At 45.4% G+C, this 23,875-nt stretch overlaps 1 protein-coding gene across 3 annotated transcripts; it reads left to right on the top strand.

Annotated features, from left to right (window-relative positions):
- The first annotated feature begins 1,572 nt into the window (after positions 1-1,572).
- Positions 1,573-23,200, top strand: Denr (density-regulated protein). Of its 3 annotated transcripts, XM_011248238.2 has the most exons (9): positions 1,633-1,734; positions 2,468-2,582; positions 2,752-2,910; positions 9,559-9,578; positions 11,568-11,652; positions 16,548-16,631; positions 19,099-19,215; positions 21,366-21,505; positions 21,618-21,964. In XM_011248238.2, exons 5-9 carry the CDS (start codon positions 11,580-11,582, stop codon positions 21,660-21,662), a joined length of 459 nt encoding a protein of 152 aa, XP_011246540.1. In that variant the 5' UTR covers positions 1,633-1,734; positions 2,468-2,582; positions 2,752-2,910; positions 9,559-9,578; positions 11,568-11,579; the 3' UTR covers positions 21,663-21,964. The 3 variants fall into 3 exon arrangements, with proteins under 3 accessions (XP_006530515.1, XP_011246540.1, NP_080879.1); NM_026603.4 differs by lacking the exon at positions 2,752-2,910 and having other exon boundaries at positions 1,643-1,734; positions 21,618-23,200; XM_006530452.3 differs by lacking the exons at positions 2,752-2,910; positions 9,559-9,578 and having other exon boundaries at positions 1,573-1,734.
- The last annotated feature ends 675 nt before the right edge of the window (positions 23,201-23,875 follow it).

Consider the following 23,875-nt stretch of genomic DNA (forward strand, 5'->3'; position numbering starts at 1 on the left):
ATAGATCCTAGCAATCTAATTCAGGTCTTCGTGCTTACCAACTGGGCCATGCTCCAAGCTCTGTATCATGGTGTGCTTTTTCTTTTTCTTTCTGGTTTTTTGTTTGTTTTTTAAACATAAGTCTTACTGTGTAGCCTTGGGTGACCTTAAACTCAGCAATCCTTCTGTTTCAGCTGTCTAAGTGCTGAAACTACAGGCATATAATGCACACACACACACACACACACACACCACACACATACACACCCACACCCACACACACACCCACACACACCACATACACACACACACCACATACACACACACACACACACACCACACCCACACACACATACACACACACACACACCACACACACACACACACACACACACACACGAACACTCATCCACACACCCACACACATATATACAGGGTTTCAGGGTTTCTCTGTGTAGCTCTGGCTATCCTGGAACTTGCTCTGTAGATCAGGCTGGCCTCAAACTTAGAAATCCACCTGCCTCTGCCTCCTGAGTGTTGGGATTAAAGGTGCATATCACCCACCATGCTTAGCGAAATGTACATCTTTGCTGTGTGGGGTTTTTTTTTCCAGTCTGTAGATTAAACCCAGAGCCTTGTACGTTCAACACAAATGCCCTACGCTTACAGGCCAACAGCTTTGAACTTTGTAGACTAGGTTGGCCTAAAACTCAGACATTGGCCTGCCTCTGTCTCCCAAGTGTTGGGATTAGGGCTGGGCCTGTAACTCAAGGCAGAGCTCTTCTGTAGCATTCACAAAACCCTGGGTTCAATTCCCGGCACCAAAGGAAAGTTCCGGGAGGGGGGCCATATTTGGGTAGCTTAGTTCATGAAGGTGATGTTAAAAGCAAAAACGCAATGGTCTTTCTACCAGGCCCTTTCTGAGCTCCGAAAGTGTCCCAGTGCTATTCCTGTTTCACAAGTGGGACTTGGGCTGAGTATGCAGATGAAGGGATTTCCCCAAACTAAAAACAAGGAAGCAAAATTTAGACAAGGACCCGTGTGGTTAAAACCAGAAATCCTGAGACCGGATGGGAAAATCCCCGTTATAGAACACGTAGAAGGTGAAATATGCAAAAAGGAGCATATGGGAACAGTCGTCAGCCTGATGAAATAAATTCAAACAGTAATTAATATGACCTTTGCACGAGTAATTCCTATTTAGGGAATCGGAATGAAATAAAACCCTATGTCTCATTCAGCCACCATCTCTACGCCGTGGGGTGACTTATGCATCAGGCTAGTTAGTGGTTAGTCGGGACACTAGGATGTAGCCCAGACACTGGGGCAAGGCTGCCCACATCATTAATAGAGAGTCACCTGTGACTCAAGAACCTCTGCGCCAGTCCAGTCCACGCCCCACTGCGCAGGGACAGCCTGAGCCGCTGGCTCCCCCTTTGCCAATGGATAGCCAGCGCCCCCTACCGTCCGGCCGCCTCTACGCAACTCGGTCCCGTTTCCCCACCCCACACCCCTTCCCCCGGGCTCCACGCATGGGCGCATGCTCCTCCCTTTTTGGGCCCCGCCCACCCCGGCACGGTGGCGTCTCGCGACATCCTCCTAGCGGCTGGCCGGGGATATCGCGATAAAGGCTCATTGTCTCGCGCGAGCGCGCCCCAGCAGCGAATTTCGGGGCAGCCGTGGCCGGGAAGAGGAGTTGCATGTGTCGCTTCAGCTGGCGGGAGCGGAGGCGGCGGGGGCCGTGCGACCGGCTGGGTAATGAGCGCTCTCATTCGCGCTGCTGCGGCGGCCTCCCCGGGAGCTGGCGGCGCTGCCGAGGCGGCCCAGGCGCTGCCTAAAGCAGGAAGGGGGCCGGGCCGGGCGTCTCCACGCCCGCCCACATGGGGGCCTCCTGTGGAGTCCCCGGGATGTCCCCCTTAGCCCAGCCTTCCAGCGGGCTACCTGTCCTTTTCCCCAGGCCTGGCCCGATTTCCCCTCCCCAGGCTGTGGCATTGCCGTCCTTGTCCCTGGCTTGGTCTCTTTTCGGGATTTTGCTGTCGCCGCACCTTGCATTCTGGGCACCTCGAGTGACTTCGTCCCTGTCGTGCCAAGGTGTCCATAGCCTTTTAACTGCAGGCTGCATCCCTCCCATAGCAACCTCAGACCTGCCCCGTCTCTGTTGAAGCCACCAGCCCAACTCTGTCCCCCTTACTGCTTCCTCTTTTCCTCTGGTGTCCCTTTTTGCCCCTGCCCCAACACAGCCTTCATGGCCCCATTTAATTCTCGCTTCCCTGTAAACCCGTGGATGCAGGTAGATGAGGCTCCAGTTGATCATCAGTGACTCTAATGAGACTTCGTGTCCTTCTTTTAATAGACTCAAAACAGCTTTGGTGTTTGGGGGATACACAGTGGAAGCTAAGACTGCACCCCACCCCCAAGGCTGCTTATTTGGGGGGCGGGGGTCGAGCTTCTCAGATAGTGAAGTCGTGTGTGTCATTCTTGTTTCCAGGTTTGTGAGATGGCTACTGACATTTCTGAATCCAGCGGGGCGGATTGCAAAGGCGATACGAAGAACAGTGCCAAGTTAGATGCGGATTACCCTCTTCGAGTCCTTTATTGTGGAGGTAAGTGTTGGAACGACTGGCTCGCTGGTTTTTATACCTGATATTGATAGTTTCACATTTGGTCGTGTTCGCTCCCCCAACTGTCTTGGTTGTTGGGTGGATTCTTAGTTGAAGAGGGGGGGAGCCTAGTGAGGACCCATGGGTTGGTAGATGACTCCTTCTTTTCCAGGGTCACTTGGGTCTTGCGTCCTGGCCTGGAGGAGTTTCCTGGCCAATTGAAGTAGAGAGATACCAGGAGCCTGATCCCAGCCTGACTGGTGTTCCTTTGTAAGGAAAGCTTGTTGGAAGCTAAGGAGCCTTGGGGATAGTGAAGGATGGAAGAGCTAAGGTACAGAATCCTAAAGGAAATGAAGCAGGGCCTGGAGCTGTTGCTTGGTGGCACAGCACTTGTCCAGACAGTTCAAAGCCTCTACATTCAGTCCCAGTACTGGAGTGAGGAGGGGTCTGGGGGGAGCTTGATGTCTGACTAGAATCTTGAGTGGGTTTATTCTCCCCCACTACATCTTAATTTCATTTGTGCTTGTGTGTACTCATGCCACATCCATGTGTGGCTGTCGAGGACCTCGCGTGGGCCTTGGTTCTGTACACTGTGTGGATCCCGTGGCCCTCAGGCTTGGCATCAGGTGCCCCATATGCTCCTTGAGCAATGTTAAATTCTTACAGCACAGGGAGGGTGTTGGTTAAGGAGTAGACGGAGAAGATGAGGTCGGAGTGATGTGTAGTCCGACAGTCTGGGGAAAGTCCGGCTTGAATAATATGATGGGGTTTTGTGTGTGTATGTGTTTGTGTGTGCATGTGATAGCAGAGGTTAGTGTTGGATGACTCCCTGACTCACTCCGGTGTGTCAGTTCTTGGGAGAGGTCTCTCACTGCATCTGGCACGCACTAATGAGCTGGACCAGCAGGCTAACAGGCACTATGGATTCTTGGCCTCCCCAGGGTCGGGACTGAGGGCCTGTGGCTCGGCCTCCCCAGGTTTTACATGGATACTGAGGTTGCTGGGGATCCTGACTCAGTCTTTAGCCTTGCGTGGCAAGTCCTTCATTGAATAAGACTAAAGCATCTCCAGACAAAACCTTTTTATGCTGCCCTGGCTATCCTGGAACTCCTTCTGTAGACCCGGCTGGCCTCAAACTCAGAGATCCACCTGTCTCTGCCTCCCAAGTGCTGGGATTAAAGGCGTGCGCCACCACTGCTTGGCCCTGCTAGACTTTTTAATAAAATGAAGTTGGAGTTTAGTGAGAAACAGGCTCCACCTCCCTCCACCTCCCACCCCCGTCACCAAGGGAAAGGGGGTTTATGTAAATACCTGAGTGTATATGTGTGTGCCACGTGTGTGCAGGAACCTGTGAGGGGTTAGAAGAGGGCATTGGATCCCTTGAAACTCAAGTTACAGGCAGTACTGAGCCACCTAGTGGGTGCTAGGAATCAAACCTGGGTCTTCTGTAAGAATGTAAAGCCTCTTTAAGCACTTGAGCCATCTCTTTAACCTCCACCCTTTGTTCTTTTTTTCCCCCCTTCTTGTAAACAAGCTTGGTTAACTTTATTGTAGAGAACCTGTGTGATAGCCATGGTTAAATCCTGGGTCCTCTGCCTGAAGATTCTGGTTTGAGTTTTCACAAGACAGTCTGTAAACTCCTAATAAGGAGATTTGAATGAACACGGTCTCTTTCCAGAGGTCAGGTAGCTGTAGAATCAAAGCTGGCCTTGAAGTTGATGAGGTGGCTGTATAGTCCGGACTGAAGTACAGTGGTCATTATCAGTGCTTCTCATTGGCACCAGCTTCCTGGACATAGGAGCCAAGATGGTGCCGATTGCCTTTTTAGTGGCAATGAGATGAAGCAGCACAAGGCTACAGCAGCCTGCCACTTCATATGGGTGTGCAGCTCTTGTGCCCTTAGTAACCTCTCTCCGTAAGGATGGTGGGAATCTTGGCCAAGATAACAGCTCCTTGGATGGCAATGGCTACCCTTGGAGCACTTAACTTTCAGACCAGTGTGACTGCTGTAGTCCCCAGGAGCAGGAGTAGTCCCTTGAATCTGGTCTGCTGGGCAGTATGAGTGTGCTTTTGCCTCAGCACTTATCCTTAAGGGATGTCCCCAGGAGAAAGCCAATATTCTGATTCCTTAAAGGGTGGGCAGAAGAGATCTCTAGAGGCTTGGTTCTCGTGTCTGTAGCACCAAGTGGCTCAGCTTGCTGTTGAGGATCCTCTCCTTGCCTTTGGTCTTCACTCCATGAATAAAATACTCCCGTGGCCTCAGCCCTGGCTCCTATCATGACTCTAGAGACTTCTGCCACGGCCTCTGAGGAAGTTATAGTGGCCTCCCAAGCATGGGCCCCTGAGCCTCTGGCTCCTCCAATGCATCAGCATCATCTCCCCTTAGGTGTTTTCCCATGGAAGATGCAAGAAACAGTAAGCACAGGCTTTAAGGGAGCTAGTGGGAGGTGCTTAGGAACAGGAAAGAACACAGCTAAGACATGTTTGCCGGCTTCCTAAGAGAAGCCATCAGGGTGGCTCAGCAGGTACGCATGACCACCACATTCGTTCTCTAAATTTGGTGTAAAGGAACACATATTGTACTCCCTGCATTCATGAAGCTTAGGCAGGAAGATCTCAGAGTTCCGGGCCAGCCTGGGCTATGTAGATAGACTCTGTCTCAAAACTCCTGAAAGGAAGAAAAGGGGCAGAGGTAGAAAGGAAGAAATTACATAGAATGGATTTGAGTTTTGTTATATTGATTGTGAGAAGTGATGGGCCAGAGTATGCTTTCTGACTTAAATACTTCCTAGGTATGTGGCCCTAGGCAAGTTCCCTGATTTCTGTAAGATTTAGAGATCTGTTTCTTAAGGTTTGTAAGATGAGAAGAAAAGAGGACATATTAAGGCAGATGAGCCCGGCATGGTGGCAGATGTCTCATCCCAGCATTCAGGAGACAAAAGCAAGCTGGCCTGGTCTACAAGCAAGTTCCAAGCCAGCCAAAGCTACATAGTAAGACCTAGTTTCAAAAACAAGAAACAAAACCAAAAAAAAAAAAAAAAAAAAAAAATCTTAAGACGATTTATATAAATTCTGTGGCACAGTTAACTTAAGAATAAAATACTAATTAAATATAACGTTTTTCAGACTGGGTCTCTCTGTATCCCCCAGTGGCCTGGAACTCACTGTATAGATCAAGACTGGCATTGAAGTCAGAGTTCCTCCTGACTCTGCTTCTGCCTCTGCCTCTACTCTTAGCTAGCTTGCTTGCTTGTTTGCTTGCTTGCTTCCTTCCTTTCTTTTTTTCTTTGAAGATTTTCTTATTTTATGTATGGTGAGTACACTGTCACTGTCTTCAGACACACCAGAAGATCCCATAACAGATGGTTGTGAGCCACCATGTGGGTGCTGGGAATTGAACTCAGAACCTCTGAAAGAGCAGCCAGTGTTCTTAACCACTGAGCCATCTCTCCAACCCGTAATTTTTTTTCTTTGTTTTTTTTTTTTTTTTTTCAAGTCAGGGTTTCTCTGTGTAGCCCTTGCTCTTTTGCAACTTTAGCTGTAGACCAGGCTAGCCTCAACTCAGAGATCCCTAGGGTTAGAGTAGGAATTAAAGGCACATACCACCATTCCTAGCTTCAGTATAGTTCTCTAAGCTTGTTTACCAAATGCAGTTGAGAACTGTTAGGCTTGGGGAAGGGGAATTGTGATCAGGACATGTTTCATGGAAAAAAGTTTTATTTAAACAAAACAAAACAGCAGGGCAGTGGTGGTGCACGCCTTTAATCCCAGCACTCGGGAGGCAGAGGCAGGTGAATTTCTGAATTCGAGGCCAGCCTGGTCTACGAAGTGAGTTCCAGGACAGCCAGGGCTACACAGAGAAACCCTGCCCCAAAAAACCAAAAAAACAAAACAAAACAAAAAACCCAATCATTGGGCCTTTGAGATGGCTCAGCAGGTACATGATTGTTTTACAGTCTTGAGTTGAAACGCATGACCCACATTGTAGAAGTAACAAACCAACTCCTGAAAGTGGGCCATGGCACAGCTACCTGTATATATACATACTAAACAGAGATCAAGCAGGGCATGGTGCCTGAGACCTGCAGAAAGGAAAGTTGTTGCAAGATTGAGGTCAGCTTGGGCTACAGAGTAAAACCCTATCTTAAAAAAAAAAAAGCAGAGCATACCTTTAGTACCAGCACCCAAGAGGCAGAGGCAGGCAGATCTCTAATTTGAGGCCTTGCTGTCTGTCTGTCTGTCTGTCTGTCTATCTATCTATCTATCTACCTATCTACCTATCTACCTACCTACCTATGATTTTATGTGTATGAATGGGTGTTTGCTTATGTGTCTGTCCATGTACCACTTGAGTGTCTGGCAATCACAGAGCCAGAAGGCATTGAATCCTTTGTCTGGCCAAGAACTCAGTGTACTCTCGGCTGGCCTCTGCTTCCCAACTGCTGGTGTTAAAGGTGTAAACAACCACCCTCTGCTAGATTTCAGGGGGGGGGAAAGGTCATGTAGCCCAGGTTGTCCTTGAACTTGCTGTCTAGATGATGATGATGATGACAGTGACCTTGAACTTCTGATCATCTTATTCTGCCTGCTAAGTGCTGGCTTCAGTTGTGTGCCACCGTTTCCAGTTTATGAAGTATTAAGGGTCAATCAAGCCCAGGGTTTCTTGGGTTAGAGAAACAATAAACAGATATACAGTCCTAAACCTTATGTATGTCACCTCTAAGGTGACTTTTGAAAGGGTGTATGTGTGACTGTAGAGCTCAGGACAGCCGTTGATAGTTAATTTTCCCAGTGTTGAGGAGTGCAGTAATTGAACTCAGGTAATCAGGCTTAGACTGACTGCAAGTGTCTGTGCCTGCCAGTAGTTCTGTTCCCCGTCCCTCGCCTTTTTGAGATCGTGTGCTGTTTTTCCTTTCCCTCCCTAAGCTTTGCTGGTATTGCAGACACTAAGGGAAGGGGTGCTTCTAACTCCCAGGGAGCTCGAGATCCACATGTATAAGAAACACTTGGGAGTAATGGGCTCACTTGTAAAGGAGACTGCTACCAAGCCTGACGCCTGAGTTCAGTCCTTGGAACCCACATGGTAGAAGGAGAGAATTGCTTAGGGAATAGAAAACACTGAGTTAAGTGATACTGATACAACTATAAATTAGGAGTGGAGGAATGGAAGGGTCTCTGACGAGTGCAGTAAGGGGGTGACAAGCAAATGGGCCCTGTGTTCAGCCTTGGGTCCTACTCATGATAGTGTCCTGTGAAACAGCAGTTTTATTGACTGCCTATGTGAGTCAGTGATACGAGGCGTTTTCTGTGGCCCAGGCCTGGAGGGCAAAGACTACCAAAAAGATACATTTAAAGTTCTACATTAGCATGTTAGGATTTTGGGCTTCATTAGCCAGCTTGGTAGGAAAGTACAATGGTGTTCTTAATAGGTCCATATCACAGTGAATCTGTAATTGACATCTGGATAAGGTGCTGTTCTAGACTCTGGGAAGGATTAGAAAACAGTAAGGCTCTGCCTGTTCTCTACATGTAACTTAACATTCACTGAGCAGCTGTTGGTATTAGGGGCAGGAGGGCAGTCAGGGTACACAGGTGTAATCGGTAGCAGAGGGAAACAAGAAATACACATCTGGGACAGTCTCGGTGGTGGTGTGGAAGGGGAGGGGTTGTGGAGAGTTGGAGGAGACTGTAGAGGTGAGCACAGTTGGTAGGAATAGGCGGGAAGGTAGAATTTAAGCAGGGAAAGCGGTAGGAAAGGATGGGGAGTGGAGATTTGCAGGCATTGTGGTGTGCTTGACAATGGTCTTTGAAGTAGGAGCAGAAAATTGAGACAGTTGGGTCTGGGACCTAAGTGTGGGGACTTGGGTCTTAGATGCTGTTGGTCACTGAAGGATTTTGAGCAAAGAAGCTATGTTCTCCCGTAGCTTCATGTCTGGCAGCAGGATAAAAGTTGGAGGAAGCAGACTTAGTGACTGACCAGCCTACAGGAAGATTCAGTCAGAACTAAGTGGGGTTTAGAAGAATGGTGTCATGGACCTACAATCCCAGCTGCTCAGGAGACTGAGGCAAGATCATCTGAGACCAGGAATTCCCGCCTAGCCTGGGTGGTAGTGTTATGTGGCCGTCTCTCCTCCTCTGTGTTTACTTACGAGTCTGTGTGTGTCCTCACCATGGGTCCTCACAGATGCTGGTTGAGGCTGGCAGATCTCCTGGAGTTACAGGTGGTTGTGGGCCCCTGATGTAGGTGCTGGGAACTAAACTCCCATCTTTGCAAGAGCAATGGGTGTATTAAAGTGCTGTGCCACCTCTCCAGCCCCTGGAGAGATACGAGTTAGAGGACACTGGTGTTATCTCAGCTAGAGACTTACTTAGCAGGGATTTAGAGGACAGCTTGACTTTATTTAGAAAACATGTTTTATGCTTCTGCTTGTGCCATTGTGTTTCATTCAGAGAAATGAGTAATGCACAATTGTCTTGAGGAAGCTCTCATCTTAGCTAAAGACTAACACTTATAGGTGAGTTAGGAAATACTAAACAGTTTGATAGTACATCAGCAGACAATTGTCTTTAGATCAAAATGTCAGGGTACTGTCACTTGAAATAATCGTGTATCTTTTACCTCTGAAACCTGCAGAGCAGTATTTGAGAAGTAAGTGGTAGAGACAGTGATGAAGGCAGACAGGCTGGTGCATGCTGGTGACCTCAGCACCCAGGAGGCGGAGGCTGCAAGGTCATGGCATTTGAAGCTAGCTAGAGTGTGTTTCCTGCCTGGTACTCAGTATTCTTGGAGTGTTAAGAGAGGGAAAACCCTAGAATATTTGATTGAGAAATAGAAGAGATGGTGACACATAGGTGACTTTAAAAAGGAGACAGCTGGGGGTGGGGGCTGGAATGAAGTACTCTGTCAGCTAGGAAGTGGTTAGGAGGCTTGTGGTCCCATGGCTCTAACCTCTCTCATCTTTTTTCTCCCCATCTCTAGTCTGTTCATTACCAACAGAGGTAAGTCCTGCTCGGCGGGTTTGTTGTTCTCTTTTTTCTGCATATGAGATCACTCTTGATGTTAGAGCTAATCTAAGAACTTCTGTTTTTCATTTCCTATCATTTGATAGCATTTCAACTTTTTTTTAAATTAATTTATTTATTTATTATATGTAAGTACACTGTAGCTGTCTTCAGACACACCAGAAGAGGGAGTCAGATCTCATTATGGATGGTTGTGAGCTACCATGTGGTTGCTGGGATTTGAACTCTGGACCGTTGGAAGAGCAGTCGGTGCTCTTAACCACTGAGCCATCTCTCCAGCCCCCGCATTTCAACTTTTTATAGACAACTTTGGATCAGAATAGTTTGTGTGTATGTGTGAGAGTGTGCGTATGTAACATGTTCCACAGTGCACCTGTGTAGGGCCGAGGAAAACTTGGAGTCAGTTCTCTCCTATCCTGTGGGTTCCAGGATACCAAAGTCACGCAAGCTTGGTGGCAAGGACATGAACTCACCTAGTCATCCTGCTGACCCTGGATCAGGAAATTTTTATCTTATAAATTAGACTTTTGAGTTGTCCATGTACCCTGTTACTTGCTTGTTTCTTTAAATTAGGGTCTTAGCTAGGTGTGATTGGTGCACACCTTTAAGCCTTTAATCCCAGTACTTAGAAGACACAGGCAGGTGGATGTCTTATTTGAAGCCAGCCTGGTCTACAAAGTAAGTTCCAGGATAATCAGAACTGCACAGAGAAACTGTCTCAACCAAAATTGAATGAATGTTGGAATGTTGGAAGGTCTTACTATGTTGCCTAGATTATCCTTGAACTCACACATTTAAACAATCCTCCTGCCTCAGCCTCTTGAATAGCTGTGACTATAGATGTCATTTTTTCTTAAAAAAAGATTTGAGTTACTTATTTATTGATTTTACTGTGTCTGTGCCTGCATGAGTTGTATATTGTGTGTGCACAGCAAGTGCCTTAGGTCAAAGGCGGCCTTGGAGTCGCTGGAACTGCAGTTACAGATGGTTGGCAGCTGACTGTGGGTGCCAGGACCTAAATCCAGGTCCCATGCAAGAGCTGTAAATACTCTGAACTGCTGAGCATCTCTGGCTATAGGTTTTAGATTTTTGTGTGGAATTCATAGTAGTCAGATGATGGAAGCAAATGACCTGAAAGCCAGGACGTAATGCTAGAGTGGAGGAAGAATGGGGAGGTCGCCGTGTAAGGCTTTCTCTCAGTCAAGCTCTGTGGACAAGTCAGGAAAATAATGAGGGCCGTGCTTTTGTAATGACAGGAGGTGGCCTCACTGTGTGCTTTATGACTTTGATCTCACAGTTCTTGACCTGGTCCTCTGAGTGCTGGGCTCACAGGCATGTGCCTGTGCACCTGGCTGTCACTCCTCCAGGGACCCTTCTGCTGTGTGGAGAAAGAAACTGCTGCCCCGAGGGGTCCTGATCTGGGCTGGCTGGCTGGCTGGCTTTCTTTCTTTCTTTCTTTCTTTCTTTCTTTCTTTCTTTCTTTCTTTCTTTCTTCCTTCCTTCCTTCCTTCCTTTCTTTCTTTTTCTTTCTTTCTTTCTTTCTTTTTTTAATATTTATTTATTATTATACATAAGTACACTGTAACTGTCTTCAGACACACCAGAAGAGGGCATCATATCTCATTACAGATGGTTGTGAGCCAGTGTGTGGTTGCTGGGAATTGAACTCAGGACCTTCGGAAAAGCAGTCAGTGCTCTTACTCTCTGAGCCATCTCTCCAGCCCTTGGGGTTTATTTCTTAAAGGTTTAGATTTCCTGAGAATGAGTCAGGTGAGGCTGAGCGTGGTGGCCTGGTAATTCCGACACTCCACAAGCAGGGGATTTGGATTTAGAGGCCTACCTGGCTACCTAGTGAGACGGAAAGAGTGTGTGTAGTTTATTATTCTTTGTGTAGGGAGTATATGGGATGGTTTCTAATGAAATTGTATGATTTCTCACTTAAGTGTTCTTTTCCTTCTCTTCTAGTACTGTGAATACATGCCGGATGTTGCTAAATGTAGACAATGGCTAGAGAAGAACTTTCCAAATGAATTTGCAAAACTTACTGTAGGTATGGACTTTTTTCCTTTTTTGAACATTGTTTTGTTTTTAAGTTAGAATTGTATTGAACAAATACATGTGGGCATTTTAAACATAAGAAACTTTAGCTGGGGGGCCTGAAGAGATGGCTCAGCAGTTAAGAGCACTGAGTTCAATTCCCAGCAACCACATGGTGGCTCACAGCCATCTATAATGGATCTGATGCCCTCTTCTGGTGTGTCTGCAGATAGCTACAGTGTACTCATATACATATAAAATAAATAGATAATTCTTTTTTTTTTTTTAAAGAGTTATTTATTTATTTATTATATATAAGTACACTGTAGCTGTCTTCAGACACTCCAGAAGAGGGAGTCAGATCTCGTGATCGGATGGTTGTGAGCCACCATGTGGTTGCTGGGATTTGAACTCCTGACCTTCGGAAGAGCAGTCGGGTGCTCTTACCCACTGAGCCATCTCACCAGCCCGATAATTCTTAAAAATAAAACAACAACAAAAAAGAAAGTTTAGCTGAACCTAGTGGTGAAGGCTGAACTGCCCCAGTGACATGGCAGGCTGTAGTTGGACAGTCAAGGCCAGCCAGGCAACTTAAGAGACCCCATCCTGTAATGGAAAAGAGACTCGTAGATGTAGCTTAGTGGTAGGGTGCCTACTTAGTGTGTGCAGGGCCCTGGTTCAATTCCTAGTCCTAACAAGAAGACATGAAAGTCCTCTCACAGAATATTGTGAAATGTCACCAACCTCAGTTAACTTTTTTTTTAAAGATTTACTTATTTATTATATGTAAGTACACTGTAGCTGTCTCCTGACGCTTCAGAAGAGGGAGTCAGATCTTGTTGTGGATGGTTGTGAGCCACCATGTGGTTGCTGGGATTTGAACTCAGGACCTTCGGAAGAACAGTTGGCGTTCTTAACTGCTGAGCCATCTCTCCAACCCCCTCAGTTAATTTTAAAACTATTTAAATTCTGAGATAAGATAGATCTTTTTTATCAACTGATAGAAGAGTGAATGACTTTTTATTTGTCTTTTGAGACAGGGTCTCACTATGTAGCCTTAGCTGGCATTGAACTCACAGAGATTCATCTGCCTCTTTCTGGAGTGCTAGGTTTAAGGGCATATTCCACCACAGTTAGTTATATTTACATTTATTACAAGCATATATATGCTGTATGCTGTTTGAGGGTCTGAGGACAGATTAGTGGGAACGAATTCTTGAAGTAGAAACAAATGAAGTGGTACACAGACAGTGGCAAGCAGGAATGGGAAATGAGAATTGTTTCAGGCTGGCAAGATGGCCTGGGATAAAGGTGCTTACTGCTAAACCTGGGGCCTGCATTTCCTTAGGATCCACACAGAGGTGGAAGGAGAGAACCAACTCCATACAGTTGTCCTCTAGTCTAAACATGCATGCGCACACATTAATAAGTCTAACAAATATCTGGAAAAGTTGGATGTAGGGTACAGACCTGTAATCTCAAGTGACTGAGGTGAGAAGGTCACACCTGACAGCCGTGCAGGTTCATGGCCAGTCTGGATAATGAGAATTGGAGACCAGGGTGGTTTAGTGACACTTGACAACAATGACTAAGAATGGCGTCAGTGGTGGAGGGCAGTAAGAATGGTCAGAGAACTATCTTGAACAGAACATTGATGTGAGGGAGAGGGCCATGTAGGGCTTAGGTTCGGGCATCTCAGAGTGGGATTGGTGGTGCCGAGGTGTCACAGACAGGAGGACAGACCTCTTAGCTCCTCTCATAAGCTTGGTAAAATAAAGGTAATAGCAGGAACAAGAAAAAGTCCAGGCTGGAAACGGGCCTATTCCATTCCAGTTTGTCCCATGTTGCCCCTCTCTTTGCTGCTCAGTTTCGTATTGTTTCCATGAAGCAAAAACCCTTGTCTTTGGTAAGGCCTTTGCAGGAATAGGCACTTACTTAGTCACTCTTGGAAAGAACACTTGAGCCTGGTCTTGTAATTAATTAGCCTCTGAGCATCACCTGCCTAGACTATGATTGTGACCTGGATAGGGATGCAGGAAAAGCAAGTCTCATCCAGACCAGATGTTAACAAGAGCAGTATGTTAAGATTCTAAACTGACAATGAAATAGGTGCGATTGGCTCATTCTGTGAGTGCTGTCCTGTCTGGAGAGTAAAATGAAAACAATTTTACATGGGGTCGGAGAATGTGAGGGAGGATGCTGTCAGCAGACTGACAAAATAAAGGGACTCCAGGGACTCCTTCGCCCACAAGCAGAGGCTTCTCAGACTGCAGCTGTCTGTGACATTACCGTCACCTCTACTCTGGCCTTGCTGCAGAAGTGGCTGCTAGGTTTCTGTCCTGCGCACCATTCAGGAACAGACTGGCAATGAGGAGGAAGAAGGGATAATTGAAGATCATGGGAATGAGGCAGAAGGAAAGAAGCAAGGTGAAGTGGGCTTAGCTAAAGTGCTTCCACTTCGAGGCTGTGAAGGGGCGATGAGTGTGCATCTGCTGCACAGAAAGCTGAGGTGAGGTGCTCGCTCACTCACAGGATGAATCCTGGGAAGCACATGGTCTGAGATTAGCTGTCTTAACTGGCAGTCACTGAGGAAGATGAGGACTGTGAGTGGCTGCTGATTCGTTTGTGGAGCAGCAAGTGAGCTTTATCATTAAGCACTTTGAATGATAGGTGAATCGAACATCTTTTTCTTCATGTAGCCCTGCATATAGTCACTGTGTATCAAGATTGGCCTCAAGCTCCTTACCCTCCTGCTCCCACTCTTGTGCCAAATCATGGGGGACAGAACATGCCGCCATGCTTCTGGCTAAATGTAATTCCTTCCCAGTTGGCTGCAAGGCTAGTTTTCTTTGATGAACATTGACATTTAGATTGAGTCCTTTCTGTTATATCCCTGCAGCTGCCATGGTAATAACAAGTTGCTTATATTGTATTTTTATTTCTATCTGAACAATACAGGTTGTTTTGTTTTGGAGACAATCTCACCATAACTCTGGCTGGCCAGAACTTTATAAATGTTGAGAGAGAGAGGGAGGGAGGGGAGAGAGAGAGAGAGAGAGAGAGAGAGAGAGAGAGAGAGGATGGAAGAAAGAAAAATGTTGAGAGGGAGGGAGGGAGAGAGAAGGGATGGAAGAAAGAAACGAAAGTTTCCCTTATTTGTTTGTTTGTCCTGGAACTCAGTCTGTAGACCAAGCTGGCCTCGAACTCAGAAATCCACCTGCCTCTGCCTCTCAAGTGCTGGGATTAAAGGCCACCACTACTCGTCCTTTTTTGCTTTTTTATTACTTTTAGATTTTATTTTTTATTTCATGTATATAGATGTTTTGCTTGCATGTATTTCTGTGCAAAACATGTATGCCTGGTGCCTGTGGAGGCCAAAAAGGGTGTAGGATTTCCTATAGCTGGAGCTACAGATCACTGTGAGCCACCATGTAGGTTCTGGTAGTCAAACCTAGCTCCTCTGCTAGAACAGCAAATGCCCTTACTTGCTAAGTCACCTCTGTAGTCCCATTAGAAATTTTCTTGATCTGAGTATTTTACTTCCCTTCCACATGGCTAAAAAAGAATCATAATTTGTGAGCTGGGCATAGTGATGTGTCCTATAATCCTCCTACCTTAGTGGCTGAGGCAGAGCCTTGTGGGGTGTTTTGTGTTTTGTTTTTAGATTTTTGAGACAAGGTCAGCTGCCACAGAGTCTGCCTATCTCCTAATTTCTCCTTCCATTCTCTCAGAGGTCACCCTAACTGCTCTTAGGGGACTTGGGGAGGAGGATGTGTGCAGCAGTTCCAGTGCCTCAGAAGGAGTCTGTGTAAGGTGCCACAATAAAACTTTACCAGGGGCAGTGATCTAGGGCATCCCCATTTGGGGATGGTGTGTATCTTTGGAGCTTGTCATATGAGTGTGGTAACATTTGTAACATTGTCTACCATGAGATGTAACTGTGGAGGAAGCCATTTGTCAGCTTTAAGAGTTCAAGGAGTAAACTGGGCGTGGTGGAGCACCTTTAATCCTGGCTTTTGGGAGGCAGAAGCCAGTGGATCCCTGAGTTTAAGGCCAGCCATATCTACATTGAGTTGCAAAACAAGCAAGGTTACACAGGGAAACCTTGTCTCAAAAACCATAAAAAGCAAACAAGAAAAAAACAATTTAAGCTTATGTTGGCCATTGAGTTTCTTTGATTGTAATCTCATGGGGAACGTTAAGATACAAAGTTAATGAGGAAAAAAATTTGACATCTTGGTTAGCAAAAGTTTAGTTTAATAAGATGAGGCATAACTTTGTAGCTGGCAGAAACATTAGAACCTTGTAGGCTGATTGGCAGCATTTTACTAGTAAAATCCCTCTGTTCATAGTCCTCAAAAAAAAATCCGAGACAAGCCTCCAAAATGATACAGTCTAGACAGTCTAGAGGTTTTGATCAGGTTTCTTTTTTCTGTCAGTTAAATAATTTAAAAAATAGGAAAAATGCCAGGCGTTGGTGGCACACGCCTTTAACCCCAGCACTTGGGAGCAGGTGGATTTCTGAGTTCGAGACCAGCCTGCTCTACAGAGTGAGTTCCAGGACAGCCAGGGCTACACAGAGAAACCCTGTCTTAAAAAAAAAAAAAAAAAAAAGGAAAAATCTGATAGCAATAGAGAAATCTCAAGCATACAATCAGCAGTTGTAGAATGGTGTTTACTGGGGGTAAGGAAACACCCGCCAGCCAGCACAACTGGAAGCCAAAACATCCAAACCTTGCACTTCGATCCTCCTGCCTCCACCTCAGTGCTGGGATTAAAGTAGGGCCAGAACCCAGGGCTCTGTGCACTCAAGCCTCAGCCACATCCTCAGCAGGTGATTTCTTTCTTCTTTAAAAAACATTAGTATAAAATGATGTTCATGCTCTTCCGCTTCATTATTCTATCCAGAAAATTCACCCAAACAAGAAACTGGAATTACTGAAGGCCAAGGACCAGTAGGGGAAGAGGAGGAGAAGAAAAAACAAAAAAGAGGTAAGGCCTACCCCAGTTGTGGTTTATGCAAACGTTCCCTCCCTTTATAGAAAGCAGGTGGAGAGAAGAGGGCTGTGAGCTGAGGCATATGTGCTTGGTGACGTGAGCGGGCATGGTGGCTCGTGCTCCAAATGTTAGTGTTTGAGAGACTGGGGCCAGAGGACTGCTGGGAATTCAAGGGCAGCCTCAGCTACATAGAGACTCTTGACTCAAAAAAAGAAAAAGCAAAACTAGCTAGGCATGGTGCGACACCTTTAATCTCAACACTTGGGAGACGGAGGTGGACAGATCTCAGTGAGTTCCAGGACAGCCGGGGGTTTGTAGAGAGACCCTGCCTCCAAGGGAGAAACAAGACTTACTCAAAATACATGCGTGTTTGCCCTATGTGCATTAACATGCAGCCATTCTGCTGAAGGCTCCTTTGTATTGAAGTGTTGCTTACACTAAGCTCTGTCCTCTCTAAAACAGTCTTCATGCTGGAGCGCCATCCCGTTCACCTCTTCCTCGCTGTTTTGTGACTAAAATCAGCTCTTTTTTTTTTTTTCTCCCCACGATTTAGTTTTATTTTAATTGTATATGTATGGGTGCTTTGTCTGTATGTCTATGCACTGTAAGCATGCTTTGCCCATGGAGATAGGCAGTAGGAGTCCTATCTCTGGAGCTGGAGTTACAGGGGCTTGTTAGCAGTCATGTGGGCCCAGGAACCAAAGCTGGGCTCATCTTAGGAGCATCAAGTGTGCTTAACTGCTGAGCATATTTTAAAGATTTGCCCTCCCCTAGCTTCCCTTCGGTGCTGGGCATTGGACCTAAGGCCTTCTACATGCTACTTGAAGAGAGATCTCTGCCAAGTCTATGGCTCCCTTTTCTTCACTGTTGTCATGTGTCCTCAGTCAGACCTCTGTACTAGGTGGACTGTCTTCCCACCCCCACCCCTGTCACTCACTGCTGTTCCATCCTGTCTTAGCCTGACTTTATTTAACCTTACTGAAACTGTGGTAAAAGTCACCAGTGTCTTGGTATTTGCTAAGTAGAAAGAACACGTGAACCTTTCTGAAGTGTGAATTTCTCTCATTCGTCTGTGTAAACCTCTTTTCTTCCAGGTGTCCCTTAAAAAGGACTTCCCAGGCCCTCATTCTGCTCATTCTCCCAGGCTGTGTCTGTCATATCTCTAACTTCTGCTCCAGTGTATTCCTATAGTTCCTAAATCTGTATCTCTGCATCTGGAAATGTGCCTGGTCCCCACAGGTACCACACATGACGCGCTTCCAAAGATAAACTGACTGGTCCTGAATTGACGTTTTATTTCCCCCTTTTTGGCAAAGGTAGCACAATTATTCTGTCATCTAATCTGGAAACCCAAGAGCTGTGCTGGGCTCTGCCCTCTTTAATAGTCCTGAAACCAGCCCTTTCTGTCCCTCCTGTACTTTACTCTGGGACTAGCAGCTGTTACGGAGGCCACACTGGGTTTCTTTTTTGCTGAGTTTCTGCTGGAGTGAGTGCAGGAGCAGTGATTGCCTCCCCTTCCACCTTACTCTCATGGACCCACCCTTCACACGGCAGCTGACATGATCCTCACAGCTATGAATCTTTCTTTTCCTTCTTTCTCTCTTCACTGGTTATGCTTTGCCCAATGTAGTGATGCCTGGGCTTGGCTCCCATTCCTTACTGACTTCTGACATCCTGTGCTACCTAGCCATAAGCATTCTCCAGCAAGACAGTGCACTCTCTAAATGTAATGTCTTTTTCTCTTGGACTGCTTATATATATGTGTCCAGCCGTTTGTCTTCACCTGTGTACTCCCCTTTATCATTCACCTTAGAAGTCACTTCTTTGAGGAAATAGTTCCTGTTTGTTGTTGTTATTTATTTATTTATTTTTTATTGTGTTGGGTGGTGTCGGCTCACACTTTTAATCCCAGCACTCAGGAGACAGAGGCAGGTGGATTTCTGAGTTCCATGACAGGCCTGGACTATACAGAGAAACCCTATCTTGATAAAAACCAAAACTGTATATATGTTTACTGTATGTAGAGGTGATACACATGTGTGGAGTCAGAGGACAATTTGTAGGAGCCAGTTTTTTCCTTGTATCACATAGGTTCTGGGGTGATAACAAATCCATAGGCCCTTAAGTGGTCTTACTGAATAAGCCAGGCTGGCCTTGAACTGAGTGCTGCGATACTATAGGCCTGCACCACCATGTCTGGTTTAACACCCCACCACCTCTCATTTTAATAGACTGTGAGTCTGCAGGATGGGACCTGTGTCTTGTTTATCTTTGCACCCTAAGTCCTTCGTGCAGTGCCCAGCACATAGTAGGCACCAGTTGGTAAATGTTTATTGGATAAGTAGCCTGGGTAATTTTGTATTAGAAAAGAACTTAAAAATGAAGCAGAAGACTCAACATTGTGCAGTGTTTTATAACTGTGAAGAAGGAAGCAATTGATGTGAGTTCTTTCTTAATGAAGGTGGAAGAGGTCAAATAAAACAGAAGAAGAAGACAGTACCACAGAAGGTCACGATAGCCAAAATTCCCAGAGCAAAGAAGAAATACGTGACGAGAGTGTGTGGCCTTGCAACTTTTGGTGAGTTGAGATGTAGTTTGTTTCTTTGTTTTCAGCCTCAGAATCTAGCGGCTTAGGTGATGAACTGGAGTCTGTCTTATCCTGAAATAGCGGTTGTGCTGTGTGCTTGTGTTTGTGGCTTTGGAGAAGCTGCATCCCCAGCTTCCAGATATCTCTATGCCAAAGAGGTGCTAACGGGGGTTTGCATTTCTTCCCATTTTTGTTTTGTTTCATATGTATGGGTGTTTCACTTGCATGCATGTCTGTGCACCATGTGTCTGCCTGGTGCAAGAGGGTGCTGGATTCTCTAGAACTAGAACTAGAGTTACAGACACTTGGAGCCGACATGTGGGTGCTTTGAATCAGACCTAGCGCCTCTACAAGAGCAGCCAACGCTCTTAACCTCTGAGCAATCTGTCTTTCTGGCCCTTGTTCTAAAAATTGTTTTTTAGACAAGATCTTGCTCTGTAGCTCAGGCTAGCCTGGAACTTGCTGTCTAGTTCCGGCAATCCACCCACCTTATTTTCTAGGTGATGGGGATTGTAAGCATGTGCCATGTTCAGCACGTTTGGTTTTGTTTTCTGTTGCTGTTGCTGTAAAGTTCTGTTGTACCTTAAAGGTAGGGTTGCCAGGTGTGTTGGTACACCCCTTTAATTCCAGCACTCAGGAGGCAGAAGCAGGCATATGCCAGTCTGGTCTATATAAGGAGTTCTAGAGTAGCCAGGGCTTCATAGTGAAACCTTGCCTCAAAAACAAACAAACAACAACAATAAAAAGACTGAGTGAAACTCTAATGCCTCAGGCTGGCTCTGCGAGTAATGAGGGATGTCATTGACCTGATCCTCCTGCTTCCACCCCCAAGTCCTGGTTTCTAGGAGGGTACTAGCACCCTGCCTAGTTTATGTGGCCCACTGCTGGAGTTTGAAGTGAGGGCCTCCCAAAGAGTCCTAGGCAAGGACTCTGCTTACTCATCTAATCTCCGGCCCTGGGTTTTACATTTCTAGCTAATTTTAGAATTAACATTTAAAATCTTCTGTAGAAAATACTAGCACCTTCCCCCTCTCCCCTTTTTGGTATTTTTGCTTGGTTTTTGTTTTTGAGATGATATTTTGCCATGTTGCCTTAGCTGACCTCAAACTACTTCTTAGCTTCTTAAGTATCTGGGGTTGCAGGTATGTACCAGTGCCCAGCTCTTAAGGATTATTGCTTGGATATTTGTACAGAGTGCGGCGGGGTAGATAGAATTTAATACTGCCCAGGACTGCTCCTATTTTTCTACCAGCCTTTTTTGAGAGGTTTGAAAACTAGCCCATCTCCAAGATTTGGCAGTAGAGGTGAGGGAAGGTGGGTAATGGTGTGAAGGTTTGTTCAAAGCCTTCAGGTGTTAGATTTAAATTGTTGAGATGGCATACCTATAATACTGCCACGTGGGAAGCTGAGACAGGAAGGCTCGATGCATCTGGGCTTAGATATATAAAGGCCTGGTTCTCTGTTTCTAGTCTTTCTACTATAAAGAGCTTAATTAAGCATGATGCTTGGAAGTAATATGTTCCTGGATTTTCTTCTTTTTTTTTTTTAAACATGGTCTTTCTTTTGTGGCACTGGATATCCTGAACTCACTGTTAGACCACACTCTCCTGTAATCCAGAGATCCTTCTGCCTCTGCCTTCTGAGTGTTGGGATTAAAGGTGTGAGTTACCATACCCAGCCATTTGGTCTTACTGTGTGGTGGAATAGTGTGGAGGATGCTGCTGTTTTATGTACTGAGACTATATGACCTAGAAAATATATGTTATGAGGCTGGAGAGATGGCTCAGCGGTTAAGAGCACTGACTGCTCTTCCAGAGGTCCTGAGTTCAAATCCCAGCAACCACATGGTGACTCATAACCATCTGCAATGGGATCTGATGCCCTCTTCTGGTGTGTCTTAAGACGGCTTCAGTGTACTCCTACATAATAAACAAACAAACATTTAAAATAATTCATGTTAAGCCCTCTTGCCTGTGGGAGTTTTAGTTACTCCTGGTGGGGCGGGAGGAGGTCATTAATACCATCTGTTAAATGGATTTAAAATGTAGATGAAATTTCAAAATGAAGAAATACCTTTGTTTACGATTCCAATTATGCTCTCGCCCTTTCTTTTTCTAAAACAAACAAACAAACTGAAACAGAAATTGATCTCAAAGAAGCACAAAGATTTTTTGCTCAAAAATTCTCGTGCGGTGCCTCAGTGACAGGGGAGGACGAGATCATCATTCAGGGAGACTTCACAGATGACATCATTGACGTCATTCAGGAAAAGTGGCCAGAGGTGAGTGCACAGGCGGCGTGTGCCCATGGATGCAGGTTCTTAAAGCAAGTCATTTCCTTTCTTTCTTAGTTTTGGCCACAATTCATGAAGTTCTTTCACCTGTGTCTTCTAGGTGGATGACGACAGCATTGAAGACCTTGGAGAAGTGAAGAAGTGATCCTGAAGTCATGTGTTTCTAACTGTGACCTGAGAGCTGACACGGCCAGCAGAGGAGAGGCCTTTCAGAATATATACATATGTACATTTGTGTGTATATATACCCTACAGTAAAGCTGTCGACTCCTCGTCCTCGGCGTCCTCACTGTTCCGTACAAGGCTGCTTGCTTGCTTGGTTGGTTGGTTTGGTTTGTTTTTTTTTAAATTGCCAAAGTCTGAAAAGTGAGAGAGAGAGAGAGACTGTCATGCTTATGCATGACTCTGAATTTAGTCAAATAAAACATTTTGGTCATTTGGTACTGATTTTTTTTTTTCTCTTTTTTAACTTTTCATTTTTAGAAAAACACTCTAGATTGTCCCTCCACTCAGTGCTGTCAGTGAACCCAGGGCCTCGTGCATGCTGGGCAAGCACTGGCACTTCTCTGTGGGAAGTTTCTGTTGGTTAGCTTACGGGTAGAGAGCTGAGCAAACTTCACAGAAGAATTTGTCTTTCATTTCCTTACTATAAGTGTGTCTCCTTGGTTGGTGAGACTCTAATGGACTTTTAGTTGGATTAGTTCCTTCATTAGCAAAAGTCCACTTTGTCACAGGGTGGGTAGGTTTGCTCAAGCTGTTTGGAGATTACTTGGTACAGTGTGTTAAACGCCTTAGAACCCTGTGCACTGTTTGACCCAGTAAACCACTTCAACACTATCATAAGCTAAGGGCAAGTCCTGATACAACTCATGGATGAGGGTGCCAGGCAATGTTACAATGTTGGAGCTTATAAATAGTACAGACTGGGTACAGAAATGGTGCAGCCTGTGGTAGGATACTATATATTTGAAAATGCCTTTTCCAAGAATATTAGGAACCTGTTTGGTGATGTTGACTAAGACTGCAAATTTGTTTTAGACATTTATTCTTCCTGTTGGGAGTGACAGATGCTCAGCAGAGCCAGGAACTCTTACTCTGCCTATTTACCGTGGGGTAAAATTCTAACCAGTTAAAAACAGCTTCTATCTGTTTTCAGTCTATAGTTTGGGAAATAGCAATTAAACTATCATACTGAGAAACTAGTCATTTTAATGAATCGGGTGAACTTAAGTTTTGAAAATCAGGTGTTAACATGTGAAAGTCTTTTATCTTTTAAATGCCTTAAGTGTGGGAATATATGTAGCTGGGCAGAAGTGCTTACCTACCATGCTTGTAGCGTCACAAACACAAGTTGTTAAAGATTCCTTCAAGAATGTAGAGTCCACGAAATCATTATGTGAAAACATCCTTCCTTGAATGAAAGGATGCTTTTTTTGTTTGCTTTAAAGTCTTAGAATAAAATGTGTAATAAAGATGTGAAGTTAAGGGCTACAGAGATGGCTCAGAGGTTAAGAGCACTGACTGCTCTTCCAGAGGACCTGAGTTCAATTTCCAGCAACCACATGGTGGCTCACAACCATCTGTAATGAGATCTGGTGCCCTCTTCTGACATGCAGATATATATGCAGAACACTGTATATAATAAATAAATATTAAAAAAAAATAAGAGTGAAGTTAAAAATGAAATTCTTCGCTAACTGAATTTGGCTAAGTGGGGACATTTGGCAAATCAAGTGCACCAGTCATGGCTATCCAGTGTGTATTCTGGTGGTGGTTTCTTGGTGCTGTAAGAGTCCTGGTATAGGTACTACACCCTCGGTGTTCATGGAAGACAGGTCAGTGTCCACAGACTGTGCCCCCTTTGGGTACGATGCCAACAGAAGCTAGAAGAACCTGTAGGGGCCCCTGAAGCTGGAGTTAAAGGTGGCTGTGAGCTGCCTGCCCATTTGCATGCTGGGAATGGCACTTAGCACTGTTAACCACTGAGACCATCTCTCCAGACCTGAAACAGTTCTTGAAAAATGCATTTTCAACCCTTATCCTTATCATCAGCAGGTGTTACTGCTAGAAAGTAGTCTAAAATTGCCCTTATTGATAATGTGACTTTTTTCCTTTCACTTGAAATTTAACCTTCCCCCTAGTTTTAAAGGTTGATTTTAATTCTAATTGTCATAATCTTGTTTTGTTTTGGGTTTGGGTTGTCTTAGAGCTTGCTCTGTAGACCAGGCTGGCCTTGAACTAGGACCTCTGACTCCGGAGATTTAAGGATTTAAGGTGTGATCAACACCTGGCTAGTTTTTTAATCTTTTTGCTTTTTCATTTGCTACTTTTTAGTTTTTCGAGACAGGGTTTCTCTGT

This window comes from Mus musculus, chromosome 5 (assembly GCF_000001635.26).
Source record: "Mus musculus strain C57BL/6J chromosome 5, GRCm38.p6 C57BL/6J".
NCBI lineage: Eukaryota > Metazoa > Chordata > Mammalia > Rodentia > Muridae > Mus > Mus musculus.